This window comes from Lycium barbarum, chromosome 2 (assembly GCF_019175385.1).
Source record: "Lycium barbarum isolate Lr01 chromosome 2, ASM1917538v2, whole genome shotgun sequence".
Lineage (NCBI taxonomy): Eukaryota > Viridiplantae > Streptophyta > Magnoliopsida > Solanales > Solanaceae > Lycium > Lycium barbarum.
Genome location: NC_083338.1, coordinates 151,830,781 through 151,846,222, shown reverse-complemented (window position 1 = coordinate 151,846,222; position 15,442 = coordinate 151,830,781). Strand labels below are relative to the sequence as shown.

General features: G+C 32.8%; 1 protein-coding gene and 1 pseudogene across 2 annotated transcripts; one reads left to right on the top strand and one right to left on the bottom strand.

The window, feature by feature from the left end:
- Window positions 1-2,878: 2,878 nt before the first annotated feature.
- Window positions 2,879-9,695, top strand: LOC132628176 (neutral ceramidase 2-like; annotated as a pseudogene).
- LOC132628177 (alcohol dehydrogenase-like 7) lies at window positions 9,552-14,223 on the bottom strand. Of its 2 annotated transcripts, XM_060343922.1 has the most exons (10): window positions 14,039-14,216; window positions 12,844-12,980; window positions 12,694-12,740; window positions 11,927-12,252; window positions 11,246-11,328; window positions 11,074-11,149; window positions 10,857-10,921; window positions 10,276-10,371; window positions 9,957-10,121; window positions 9,552-9,803 (listed from the first exon to the last, which is right to left on the bottom strand). In XM_060343922.1, the coding sequence occupies exons 1-10, from the start codon at window positions 14,097-14,099 to the stop codon at window positions 9,687-9,689; spliced, it is 1,173 nt and encodes a 390-aa protein (XP_060199905.1). In that variant the 5' UTR covers window positions 14,100-14,216; the 3' UTR covers window positions 9,552-9,686. The 2 variants fall into 2 exon arrangements, 1 of the variants encoding a protein (XP_060199905.1); XR_009578043.1 differs by lacking the exons at window positions 9,552-9,803; window positions 9,957-10,121 and having other exon boundaries at window positions 10,495-10,921; window positions 14,039-14,223.
- Window positions 14,224-15,442: the final 1,219 nt, after the last annotated feature.

Here is a 15,442-nt window from a genome sequence, read left to right as displayed (position 1 = left end):
CAAAGGATGGATGACGATCTTGCTTATAAACCGGCTCTTCTATATAATAGTAAAGTAATATATATATATATATATATATATATATATTCAAAACACGATTAATATAACATTGTAGTTGTGCTCCGTATCCAAAATTTTATTATATTAGTGTTTGCTACGAATACAAAGTTGGTAAAAATTTATTAATACTTTTTAAAAGAGAAGACTTATTTAAAAGGAAACTATTTTCCTCTTTTTGAGATAAAACAATAGTAATATTTAAATATCAGTTGATGCTTTGAATTTTAATTCGATTAATTTAAAGGTGTAAAATATTCTATTGTTAATGCATGTAGATTGGGCCTAAACAATACCTATTATTTTTTATCAAATTTTGATTTGGATAATTCTAATTCAAATTATTATATTAATTTTACATGTTTAAAATGAAACAATGTAGAAATTTGATTTTATATTTAAATGAAGAACTACTATTTTTTAATTTTTGGTAAATATTTTTGGTTTAGCTCATTTTACTTGTCATGTTGTCTTTTGCACGGTTTTTTAAGGAAACATCAATTAGAATTATAATTTCACTAATTTACCTTATTAATTATTTGATCTCCATTTAATATTATTTTTTCTTTTATGATATTAATCTCTTTTCACATTTATTAGAGTAAGGAAAAAAATGAAAAAGTAATTAAATTCTATCTTATTTTAAAATATGAGTATTTTAAGTATATTTATTTTAGTAAACATAACAAATAAATAACATGGCGGAATAGCAAATACAACAGTTCAATATCTAGATTACATCTGAGACTAATATAAAAAAAGAAAGAAAATTGTATGGTTTGACTACTTAACCTTTTAAAGAAAATCAATAATATGAGGTCCATGTTTTTTGTTGTACAATAATTTCATTTGCTCTCACTAATGGGTTGATACACATGTGGCAATGAATCTATCATTATTGATTTAATGTGATACTTTGGAAATTACATGAATATTGTTTGATTTTTTAATATGAGATTCACTTTTTTTATTTTTTTGATATTACTTGATTTTGTTAATATGAGGTCTACTGTTTTTTTTTTTTTTTGTGAGTTTGGAGATGGTGGGTTCCACTTTTTTTTCTTCTTGTCTTTTTTTTTAGTAGGTTGGTGTTGAATATGGGGCTCACACTTTTTTAAAAAAAAATATTGGTTAGTGTTTAGTATGAGCATCACATTTTTTTATTTTTTTATTTTTAATGGTGGACGGACGACAAAGCATGACTCTAAACCCATACTTCTATATAGTAGTAAAAAGCCTGCAAACAACACAATCTCTGAGCTGTAAGGGCAGGGGACATTTAGTCGTAAGTTATGAGTTTATTTGAATTAAAATAACTTTAGCTTAGATTATGTAATACGTTAAAATCTACCGTTATAATAGAATTTCGAACTTGAACTCATAAAATTTAAAATTTGAATATGCCTTTATTGAAAGGGAACACGAGCAAGTTGGACGGGCTCTATTAATCTAAGGTACATCTCTGCTCTAGTAATTTCAGTCAAATGATAGGTGATCCTTTGTCAGAACTAGAGGTATATATGAACCGAGTTGATTCGAGTTTTTTAAAGACCAAATTAAATCAATTGCATCGGATTTTTAAATCTATAAATCAAATCAAATCAATAAAAGTCGGGTTTTCTCAGTTTTTTTGGGTTGCTTGGATTTTTTGAGTTTTTTTCGGGTAAAGTCTTCATAACATATAACTTGGCAGAGGCAGATGGAGCAGTGTAACTTGGGGTTCAATTGAACCCCAAACTTTCGATGCGGGGTATAAATTTATGTGAAATTTTTTACTAAAATTACAATAAATAGTAGATATGAACCCATAACTTTAGAAATATAATGGTTTAGTGCTAAAAATTTATGATGTTGAACCCCTAGAATTTAAATCCTAGATCCGCCTCTGAGAAAAATCCGAAAAATCCTAAAAATTGATTTGATTTTTATTGGTTTTATTTGAGTTACTAACATCTATGGGTTATAAAACTTATTGGACCATTTAAAATTCTAAATCCAAGCTTGAAATAATATGTTAAAAGGCAAAAAACTATGGAAAAGTTTAAGAAATATTTATAAACTACATTATAATATAGGAGTATATTTTTATGTATAAAATATTTTTTGAAATTTTATACATATAATGTCGGGTTAGGTTGGTTCAGTTTGATTTTTTTTAGTTAAAACCAAACCAAATCAATGGTGGTCGGGTTTTTTCCTTTTTAAAACCAAACCAAGTCAAACCAAATCACTAGTCAGGTTTTTTCTCGATTTGATTTGGGTTATCGGTTTGGTGCGGTTTGTCAGTTTCATTCGTAGACCCCTAGTGAGAACTGTCCGTTGCCCAAACATAATTACTACTAAAATTTTTTCTAATTTCAACCAAATCATGTCTCAATGACATCTCCAATACTGGCTGTCTTTTCTTATGTATAGTGACCAGTTTGATTCGAAATGCCACCTTTGATTGACTCCTTCCATTTGAATGATTTACCTTCTCAGCCATTAGCCAGCCATTTCTTAGTTTTGAAATCGTCTAAATTAAATGTATATATTGGACAATTGCACTAAGTGATTTCTTAGTATGGCATAAGAGTCGGTTATACAAGTTACAACTCGCAACATCAATATAACAATTACTAAAAGAAAACACCAAATCTAAATGCACACCCTGATTCCAAATGAAACAAGAAAACAAGCAGCTAAAATACGAGGCTTAAAAAGACGTACGATTCCAACATAACAAACAAGACGCAGCTTTCCCTAAATCTCACGTTCGGAGCAGCTTAAGAAATGATACGAACTAAATTTTTCATAGTATAACTAAAAGGCAATTCATCTAAGTTCTAGGTCACTTCATACCTACAACTCCCTTGGAATTCCCAAAATTTTCACTAACATAAAAGCCTAGTGCATACATATAATTCTCAGACCTATCCATACAATTTCCATCGTAGAGCAAAATGAGAAGAAAAACAGAGACACTATTAAGTATTTTCCTGTTTTTACTTTGTTTAATAATTTTAAGTGTCAATGGGGAATACTTGACGGGAGTAGGAAGTTATGACATGACTGGCCCAGCTGCACAAGTGAACATGATGGGTTATGGTAATTTTGATCAAGTTACCGGCGGTATACACTTTCGATTGAGAGCTAGAACTTTCATTGTTGCTGAAAGTTCACAAGGTCCTAGGTTTGCTTTTGTTAACCTTGATGCTGGTATGGCTTCGCAACTTGTCACAATCAAGGTACTCGAGAGACTAAAATCAAGGTACTAGGCATAATTTCAAGTCCTTAATTAAGTTTCACTTATTTGACGATGTCTTTACGAAAAAATGAAAGGCTTTTGATGCAGAGGCAGATTTAAGATTGAATATTATGGTTCTATCACAACCTATTTGATTTATTGAGTTAGAAAATTATTATTTACGCTTATTTAATGGATCTTTTAACACCTATAGAGGGTCCAAGCCAAAGCTATTAGGCTCGGGTAAATCCATAAGTTACCATCTACATCTGCCCATGTTCACACATACTTAAAGTATCCTTCGAGTTTTTCGTCTTAATCATGTCATGCCATTAATTTGTATGATAAAAACATGTCATTAAGGTAAAATTGAAATTATAAAATTAGTCTTCAACTACAGAAATGTACTTTTTTAGAACAGACCGAAAAAAAAAAAGTTATCATATAAAATAGAATAAAGGGAGTAGTGTGTGTGTATATATATATGTTTATGCAATTTTTTGACTAAGTTTTAATGCATTTTTCAAAAGTTTACTCCTTTATAGTATGTCACATGAATTCGTTACGGACACGTTAAGGTAAATGAAAAGTTCTGAACAATTCTCTTCTATGCTTTGTTTATGAAGGTATGGAAATTTATACAGTGAAGATAATGTTGCTATAAGTGGTACACATACTCATGCTGGTCCAGGAGGTTACTTGCAATATGTGACGTATATTGTAACTTCACTGGGCTTTGTTCCACAATCATTTGAGGCCATTGTTACTGCTATTGAACAGAGCATTGTCCAGGCCCATGATAACCTAAAGCCTGGTTCCATCTTTATCAACAAAGGTAATCAATCATGCATAAAAGATTAGAACATATTTTTTGATCCATAAAAACTTACGCGTATTGGATATTTGCACTAGATCAATGACTACAAGATATGTATGTATGGATCTATTATTACTAGATTAATGTTATGCAATATGTATATTCATTTTAACTTTTAGCTGCTAAAGTTAATTTATAGATTTGGTGCTTATCAATAATATTCGATTGATACAAATAAGTATTTACATTTTTGCTTTGTTTTTCGCGAATACAGAGTGTGTGATTACGTACTGTTACAACTTACAATCTCTAAAACGTATATATATATATATATATATATATATATATAAATGCTAGATCTCTTAAACATATAAGCTAGATCTACTGATAGGGTGTATTAGGTATGACTACAAAATATTTAAAATATCCTGTTTTTGGATGGCTTCCCTATTTTGGATCAAAATTATTTTCCTACACTTAAACTTTTAATTTCGTAACACTGCTTTAACCAACACTTAGACGTTATTATCCATCCTTGATAATCAAAAGTTTTACCTTAATATTGCTCTGGTTTGCTACTATTTTTATGAATCATCAATAAGAAAAATTCCAAAAAAGGCATTTGTTACTCTCCAATCAAACTTTAGAAAACATTTCCAGAAATTAAGTCATTTTCCGAAGACTTTCGTCACACCATAGTGTATATGGGTATATAATTTAATCGATTATAGCTAGTTACTTTATCGCCGGGGATGTAGACTTTGAGTTATGGGTTTTATTAATAAATTTAATTTAGCTCAAACTTTGTACTTTAACAATTTATTAAATATGTGCACAAATTAAATTTAGAACTCAATTACTAGCATTTAGGTCACTATCATATAATTCAGAGAATTCGTAAATTAAATTTAAATCCTAAATCGACCTCTGTTTACCGTCTTTACTTAACTACGTTAATTGTATTTTTTTATGTGATAATTTTGTAGGGGATCTAGAAAATGCAGGTATAAACAGGAGCCCAAGTGCGTATTTATTCAATCCTCAAGAAGAGAGGTCCAAATATCGTCACAATGTTGACACACTAATGACACTTTTGAAATTCGTGGATGGAGTCACTGGAAAAAATACTGGTGCATTTAGCTGGTTTGCAACACATGGCACTTCCATGAGCAGAAATAACAAGCTCATTAGTGGAGATAATAAGGGTGCAGCTGCTAGGTTCTTTGAGGATTGGTTCATCTCCCAAGAGAAAAATTCATCTACAAATTCTACCTCTTACTCTAAGGTGTTAGGTAAGTAAAATATTCAATTTGGTTGTGACGAATACAAGACTTCGATAAATATTAATTTTATGAGTTTAAGTACTATGTATCGATCGTATAAAAAATATTTGTGTTATCAGGTCTTTTTAAGATACAAGTTTAGATTATATACATCTTTAATTTAAAGAATCCCTTATCTATCAAGTTACATTTACCTATCGTTGCGGGTAATCTATCTTATTTCAAGATTATAAATTTCACTTTTTAAAGAGGTTTATTGTAAATATTCCTTTTACATGTTGTAGCAAGTAATCTGTTTTATTTTAAAAAATGCAAATTTCAATTTTTAAGAAGGCTTATTTGTAGATATCCTTTGAGTGATCTGATTGTGTAGAGATAAAATTAACAATGACAAAGTATATAACTTGACCTCTCAGGGTCATTTGGTTCAAAATAAGGTTATCCCAATTATAATCTCTAGATATAATTCCGGAGATCTAATCCAACCTTTTATATGGAATAGATAATTTTAGATAATTACAATTAATTTTTATGATAAGAATTATTTACAACTTAGTGAACCTTGATCTGTTATATGGATCAGGTAGGAACCAAGCCTTGTCCAATAAAGCATCTATAATAAAGCCCACAGGAGGACAACCTTGTGCAAATACGACAAGCCAAGGATTTAAGGTGAGGAAGAACAACGAGTTGAAATTTGTTGGAGCATTTTGCCAATCAAATGTGGGAGATGTCAGCCCAAATGTGGTTGGAGCATTTTGCATTGACAGTGGATTACCTTGTGATTTTAATCGCTCTTCTTGTCATGGTAATGACCAGCTCTGTGTTGGCCGTGGGCCTGGGTAAGGCTATATGAAGACTTCCTCTTTCTCGAATACATTTCACAAATAATCACTTTTCATCTTCAATAATTAAAAGATAATCATTATTACGGAATAACAAATTTGACATGTGAAATTTGATAAAAATATTCTGGAATTTCACCCGTAAAATTTAAAATTCCATAAAAGTGATTATCTTCTAAAAACAGGGCTGAAAAGTTGCCATAGACGTTATACTAACTTTTTTCCGCAGAAAATTTCTGAAGTTGTCCCTTTATGGGATAACCATTTAGTATATAACTTTTTTTTTTCTCGCACATTTTGGACTTTTTAAATCATGGTCTAAAATCTATAAGCTACTGCAAACTTTTTAGAATAATCTAATATTTTGTCTTTAAGCTTGAGCAATATATGAGCAAACATTAAATTCAAGTCTAACATTATCCAGAAGGATAATTATCCTAGGGTTATATTTGTACAACTTTTAAAATAAGAACAAAATCTAAATTGTAGCTTAAAAAGGAATATTTGGATAATTCAGCTCCTCTTTCTGTTGGTTAAATTGAGCTTTCTTTCCTCATGGGCTTCCATTCTAATGTGACTACAGATATCCAGATGAAATCTTGAGTACAAAGATTATTGGAGAGAGGCAGTTTCAAAAGGCTGTTGACCTCTTCACTTCTGCTAAACAAGAATTGACAGGGAAAATTGATTACCGACATGTTTATATAAATTTCACAAATATTGAAGTTCAGTTAGAAGATAACAAGGTTGTCCAAACATGCCCTGCAGCATTGGGCCCAGGATTTGCTGCTGGAACTACTGATGGGCCTGGTGTTTTTGGTTTCCAGCAAGGTGATACAGAGGTCAGGAATCTGCTAATTAATTTTCTACAGTCATTAAAAAAAAAGTTAAATTAATTTCTTATTACTATGTTTTAAGGATGAAATTTTGATCTGCTTTCCAGATAAATCCATTTTGGAAGAAGCTAAGAGATGTATTAAGAGAACCAAGCCCATACCAAGTGGACTGTCAAAAGCCCAAGATCGTTTTGCTGGACACTGGAGAGATGTTTTGGCCATATCCCTGGGCGGTAAGGCCCAACAAGGAAATTAATTAAAATAGAGAGAAGGATAAAATATGAGTAGAAATAGGGGCAATTTGCAGGATTAGCCCTCGGTGGGGATGGTCTTTAATTTTAATCCTCAAAATGGTGGTCTTTAAATTTTGTCCTTCGGGCAGAAATTCTGCCTTCAGCCAGCATTTGCATGAGCATTGGTAGAATTTACATGGACAGAAATTCTGCCTGTGCCATACAAATTCTGTCTCAAATGAAGGACAATCCGCGCAAAAAAAAGTAGAAATAGCATTTGCAGGCCACTTTTCGGCTTTATCATTGAAAAATAGACACCGTCCTGAAATTTAAATTTCATAAGTTAAACTTGAGGGCATTTTAAAACTCCGAAACAGTTGCTATTTTTCAATTAAGTAGATTGAAAAGGGGCTATTTGTGAAATTTTTCCGAAATATGAACGGAAAGATCTGATTTCTGTTTTCTCCCACCATATAATAATCTTAGTGATGAGTGTTGTTTCCTTTCTGCAGCCAGCAATACTTCCAATTCAAATTTTCAGGCTAGGAAGTCTCATCATTCTCTCTGTCCCAGGAGGTGTACTTTCACTGTTCTTTTTTAAAAAAAAATTATTTTTAGATGTATACTTAATACTCCATGTTTTGTGTAACTTTTAAATTATGTAAATTTATTTCAAAATAATTAAAAACCATGTACAAATTCATGTGTTGTACAGAATTTACAACAATGGCTGGACGTAGGTTAAGAGATGCAGTGAAGGAGACACTAATAAGCAGTGGAAATGGCCAATTTGACGACCAAACTCATGTTGTCATAGCAGGCCTAACCAACGCTTACTCGCAGTACATAGCAACGTTTGAAGAGTACGAGCAACAGAGATATGAGGTACCTATGATAAATTGTTCTCTTGGGCAGATGTATGACTTGCTGTCAACTCGAATTATGTATTTATTTATCATAAAGTTTGAACCAACAAAACAATGTGGTCCGTGTAATGATCATCCGCACCTACAACAATAGGTAATTGTCAGTAAACCTAATTTAGGAAGTAAAGTACATAACCTGTTATAATCGGTTAAAATACACCTCTTAAAAATTAGACGTGAAAGTTTCCTTTCATTTACCTCAACTATGTTTAACCAAATAAGGAAAAGAATTCTTGTTTCCAAACTCTAGAAAATCCCAAATTATACTCAAGTTCCCTTGAAGACTAAACAAGATTTCTATGATTCTGACTTTCATCACCATAAATGGTCATATAAATGTAATTGTCACTGTAATTCTCACTATCATTCATAATGAAAGTATCTATATAGATCTGTTCTTTACATTGTCAGTGCATATAACTTAAATCTTTCCCCTTCTACTCTTCTGGTCACTAGAAATGCATCAATTTCCAAAAAAACTTGTGCAGGCTGCATCTACGCTATACGGTCCCCACACATTATCAGCATATATCCAAAAGGAGAAAAAACTACTACAAAAGGACCTTCACCTCCAGATCTTTTTTCAATTCAACTTAGCCTCTTACCAGATCCTACTGGTGACTCACCTCCACAAGGCGTAAATTTTGGTGACATTAAACAAGACATAATTGTACCAAAATCAGGAACATTTAAAAAGCGAGACACAGTAATTGCCACATTCTGGAGTGCAAATCCAAGATATGACTTACTTACTGAAGGCACATTTGCTGTTGTGGAAATGCTTCAAGGAAAAAATTGGTTACCTGCATATGATGACGACGATTTTTGCTTGTTCTTCAAATGGAAAGCAGAAAATATTTCTTTTACTGCTGCTGCAAATGTTACTAGTAATGTGAATAGTTATGGTTATGCTACACTTGAATGGGAAGTACCAGAAGAGGCTAGGCCTGGCGTTTATCGCTTAAGGCATTTTGGATCAACAAAGGAACTAAAAGAATCATCAAACTCTTATTATACTGGTACATCTAGTGCTTTTTCTGTGTCTTAGGATTTTACATGAAAAGAGTAGCTTGTATATTTGAACATGCAAAAAAAACGAGGAAATAATTGACTTTGTTATCTGATAAAAATTTCAATTCTATCATATTTATCATATTGTTGATACTTCCTCTGATCTAGCTTGCCTAGTGTGGTTCTCATTTCGTTCAGTTTAAGATTATGCTTCACTCACACAGGATTACGTTGCAAAATCTACAACAATATGTTTGCTGTAGTAATCTGTCATGAATTATGATCACATAGATGTTGAGAATTTGTCTAGAAGAGGCTAAGTATAGAAATGTCTAAATTTGATACGAACTCGAGACCAAATGAACAGGAATGCAAGTAACATGGTTTTTGAGAGTTGAGATACAATAACTGAGAAACAAGGCACAGACAGAAAGTCAGAAATGAGATACAAATCACTTGTCCATCCAAATAACACAGCGTAGGCTCTTTCCTTGAATGAGTAAATCGAAAGCCTTGTTGATGTCTTCAAAACTGAGTTCATGCGTCACAAACTTGTCCAATTGCAATTCCTGAAAGCCACATAAATGTGGTACTAAGGGTTAATTTCACGTATAGTCACGGAACTTTATCCACTATAACTGTAAAGTGATAAAACTATATTTTCTCACATTAAAGTAACTGAACTTGATTCGCTATAACTGTGAAGCAGATTGATTAAGTACCTTGTCAAGGTAACGTTTAACGAGGATAGGAACATCGGATTTGGGTTTGAGACCACCAAAGAGTGCTCCCGTGAGAGTTTTCCGACTCTGAAGAACCTCAAGAGAGTTAAAGTTGAGTTGTGCCTCTGGCTTATCAGCTCCTAGTACAACTGTTTTTCCCCAACCCTGCATGTTACAGTCAAAAGTATTAGGTATCGGTTTGTTTTGAAGAAACCAAAGGGTGGTGAAATAAATAGACAAATTAGCAATTAAAATAAATCAAGAGTAGTTACAAGGAATTTTATTTTGTTGATTAGTACAAGAGTTAATGTGGGCAAACCTTTCTGGAGCATGCAAATGCTTCCTGCACAAGTGTATTCAGACCAACACATTCAAAGCAATAGTCAGCACCTCCATTGGTCATCTCAATTATCACCTGCTCAAGTAAGTAGAAGGAAAAAAAAAAATATGTGAGTTTTGGCATGGGATAAGGATCATTAATGTCATATTTAAGTTATATATATGGTCAGTGTAAGAAATTTCTACTCCATTGAGTCACCTTTGCCTGTTATAGCAGATATTCTGTCTTATTTTCAAGATTTCAAATCTCACATCTTAAGGAGTCTTACCTGTAGATACACTTTGATGACCTGTTAGTGTAAAAAAATTCCTTCTACTGACAATGTCTATAATTAACAAAATTTGAAAGTGCTAATGGTAGTTGAAGGATTACAAGTACTGAATAAACTTTGTTGGTACATCCCATATTGTCATCGAGAATGTAGCTATATAATTCAGTCATTCTAAAGTTATAAGCATAATATTTTCTTAATTTCTCCTTGTATGTAGAAGTTAGCATCAAGATAAATTAACAGTTGACTTCTTAAATACAAAACTTCCCCACACCAATAAAAGATCCACCTTACTAACAGGTTTATCCCCACAGCTTTTAGAATTGACAAACTCCGTAACACCAAACTGCTTCCCTGTGTCAAATGAGAAAGGTAAAAAGGATAAAATACTTATCGAATGCAATGTAGCAGCACTATTATAGAGCTAACCGCTTAATCCTTTGAAGAAGAAAATTACTTGATGTCTTCCTTTAAATTGATTTCTCAAGATTCTACAGAGTGCTTACCTATTTCAAACTTGTCAGAGTTTATATCAACACCGATTATTCTGGTAGCACCACATAGCCTTGCTCCCTCTGCAACCTAAGATCCTCTGAGTTAAGCATAAAGCTTACAAAATACCAACAATTGCTAGAGTTAAAAAGCAAATTAAAAAAGAAAGGAGGAGGAGGTACATACTGCTAGTCCAATTGATCCCAAACCGAAGATCACTACTGTTGAACCTGGTTCCACATTTGCTGTTTTCCAAGCAGCACCCAGTCCTGTAACTCAATTTAGATAATATCAGATATGAAATTGTTGCAAACTGTTTACAGAAGCTTTATGATCATGTTTTTTCATATTAACACAGTCATTGAAAGGAAAATTTGCTTTTCCTATCAGCTAAAAGGCGCAATAGAATTATAAAAACTCTTATCTACAAGACTACAACTATCTAGTTGAAACATTCTTATGATTCCTAAAATACGGTGATCAACCATCCTGAGTGACATTTGTTTTTTTGTTTGTTTCTGCCTCAACACGGAGAGGGGCTCGCGGGGCTTATTTATTAAAGAAGAGATTTGTTTTCCCCAACAACAAACGGCTTGTGATGAATCTATTAATGGAGATTTGTCCACAAACAGTCTCATGCATTTTGGATTTCCCTACTTATAGTCAGCACAGCACAATAGATTTGACGCGACACCTCTCTAGGAACTTATTCTGCCTATATTATCTATAGTTTTATAGAAAAAATTAAATCAAACAATGTAATGATGACTTCATCAAGTGGCTAATAAAAAAGTTTGAGACTGAATACAACTAACTCTAGAAGTATGCATGAAAAAGAAAAAAAGACAGAAGGGGTCATGAAATTACCTGCTGATACTCCACAAGTAAAGAGGCATGCCCTGTTAGGTGGAACTTCGGTATCAATCTTCGTTACATTAGCAACATCAACGACTGTGTACTCGGAAAAACTAGATATGAACAGGAAATGGTGTAAAGTTTCTCCTTTAATGGTAGTGAATCTGCTTGAGTTATCTCTATGCAGCAACGGAGAGATTTGAAATGGGAATTTGGAACAAAGGTTACTTTTCTTGGATTTACAGTCTGCACAGTCCATACAGTCCGTCAAAAATATCGGTATGACTGAATCTCCTTCTTTTAACTCCTCAACATCTTCTCCGACACTCTCCACAACCCTTGAATTCAGTAAAAGTTAGTAAAGTTAGAATCTCATATTTGCTAGTCCATATATTATAAGAATCAATGCCTTGATTTTTACCAGCAAAAGAGTTACTATAAACAATAAGGAAAAAGACACTTGGGCATATATCATGTGCATATTGTTAGGAATCAAACGACCGGAAAAGAGATAATTGGACATTTCAAAATTTACAAGGATTATAGAATATACTGCTCCTTCTGTTCCATTTTACATCACACACTTTCCTTTTTAGTCTGCTCCAATAAGAATGACACATTTTTATATTTAGAAACTTTTAACTATAAAACTTCCCTTTTAACCATTAACGACATGCCCTTATAACCATGTTTCTTATCACAAAGTCTTTCTTATTTCTTAAAATTCATGTTAAGTCAAAGTACCGTCATATAAAATGAAACAAAGGAGTAAAATATACCCGAAAGCTTCATGGCCCAAGATTCTCGGAAAGCATCCAGGATATTCCTAAGGAGAATAAAAGATCAGTTGATTCAAAAGTTAGGAAACAAACAATTCATTAGAGGAGATTTAGATTAGCCAAATTAGGAGGGAAGTACAAGTTCCATACTTTCGTCTTCCAGAAGGCAATGTCAGTAAAACACAAGGAAGTACAAATGATTTTGAGTCGAACTTCATGCACTTTAGGAGGAGCCACAATTACTTCCTCTATCACCAGTGGTTCTCCTGGTTTTCTTGCCACCGCAGCTGCAGCACCAATCACAAGTCAATGACTAATGTGTTGAGACGTAATATAATTAAGTAATTAAAAGTGTGCTCTTTCTAATGATCGCACAATTTAACATTAACAACTTAAAGCTGTCAGATGAAATGGTACACAATTCAGCACAGAATTCAAGTAAAGCATCAAATTTTATCAACAAAATTCCTCCTGCGTTGTTTTTCAAGTTTCTTTATCAATCAACAAATGCCTCAACGCAAAGTAGTTGACTTTTCTTTCCTAGCTTGCACTTAACATGCTGAAGGTATCTTCCTGCTTTGCTGTCATATTTTCTTGCTACCATGCCTCGAATTTTTTTCAGTTCCTTCGAGCCGACGATCTATGGAAACAACCACTCTACCCCACAAAGGTAGGGGTCCGCGTACATCCTATCCTCCCCAGACCCTACGTGTGAGATTACACTGGGTATGTTGTTGTTGTCCTTAACATGATGAAGATATTGTTGCTTTGGCATGATAATAGGCCTCATGTTTTTGTCCACTAATAGCCTTTGTGGCCAAGCTTCTGGGAAGCAAAAAATGCTTGTTTTCTTGAAAAAGTACTTCTTTTAGAGAGTTGAGGTGTTTGATCTTGCATTTAGGAAAATAACAAGTGTTTAGTAGCAGCACAAGCCGTTTTTCAGATTGATAAAACATACTTAGTATATTTATAGCCACAAGCATTTTAGTATATTATACACAAATTTATAGCCACAAGATTCAAAGGATATTTTAGTATATTATACACATCTTTAATTTATGACTAGAAGATTCAAAAGTCTATTTTATTTCTTAAACTCTGTGTCTAATCAAACTAAGACACCTAAATTGGGACGGACAGAAACACTTTTGAAGCACAAAATTCTGCTCTAATATTGGCAAAGTAGTTTTCGAAAAGCACTTGTGACGAAAAACAAGTAGAGTTTGGAAACTTGACCAAACAGGCGATAAAAAGGCTCTTCACAATGTAAGGATTACAAATTATCACTATCCTATATGAAAGATAGTACCAGAAAATTAGCAGATTTTTGTGAATGAGTATATACCTCTGCAACGAATAGGCTTTCCAGCAGTTTTGCTAAGCCCATTTTGTTTTGTTGAGGCCATTGTCAAAATGATGACAAAACAGAGAGTTTATCGTCAAATTCACTCTATTGTGTTGTCTGCATTGTTATATCTTCAGTTTTCTGGTTTTTACAGAGTCAATGATAATGCTGAAGCCACGGCAGCTTACTCAATATTATTAAAATAAGCTTATTTCAAAAAGTATTTTTGGCGAAAAACAAGTTTAGCTAATTAATTTAAAAAACATTTTTGAGCAACAATTAATGTTTGGCTAAGTTTTAAAATATGCTTCTAAGTTCTAAGTGTTTGTTGCACAAAAATGCTTTTGGGCAAAACTATTTTTTTTAGCTTCTAAAAAACTGTTTTTATTATTCCCAGGAACATTTATTTTCTCCTAAAAGTTTAACCAAACAGCTTACATTTTTAAAATAAACACTTATTGGGAAAAATAAGTTTGCCCAAACAAATTAGTTTGTTAAGTATCAGATTATGTTATATCAACTTTAAACTCTGAATAGTCTCATAAATTGACATCCCAATTCCCATGCCTTTCCCGTTTTCTGACTTGATTAGTGACAGCAACAATAGAAGATAGTGACATAAGTTTTTGGTCATTTTAACAACGTTACCATTCCTTGCTGTCAATTGTTAACTGAAAAACCGACATACTCGTTTTCGATTATAAATCCAAAGGGTTAACTACACTTAACATCTTGTATTATAACTTAGTTATGAATAGACCTTTGTATTTAAAAACCAAACACTTACACCCCCTTATTTTATATAAATTCTACACTTATATGTTAAGGGCTTTTAACATACTTGGACATTTGGCCATTCGGCCAAAATAATTACAGTTACTAGCTAAACATATAAAAGGTATACACTAATTATGTATATAGTGTGGCTATTTACTACTAATATATAAGCAACTAACTTGAGGGGAGCTTAGGGTCAAACCACGTCTGCTTCAGCTATATGCTTTAAGGGCATTTCAGATATTTAACCATTTTCCTGTGCTGCAGCTTTTTGTACCTCATGTACTAAAAATATAACAACTTGATTTAATTGGCTTAAATAGGCTCAGTTTTCTTGACTATTTCTCTTCTGCCTTTTGTGTTGTGCTGTTATTTTGGGGACGACACTTTTTTAACCCAAAAAAAATAAAATTGGGAACCAAACTAACCCATTAAAAGAAAAGAACCAAACTAGGCTTCATGCACAGATTCTGTGCATGAAAGGGCCAAAGTGTACATTTGCATTTTGGCCCTTTCACGCACAAAATCTGTGCGTGAAACCTATCCCTAAACCCCCCAGCCCAACCTTTATTCTCTGGAAATCAAACTCAAAATTAAGATTTTTTGCGTACTTTGACCTAAGATTAG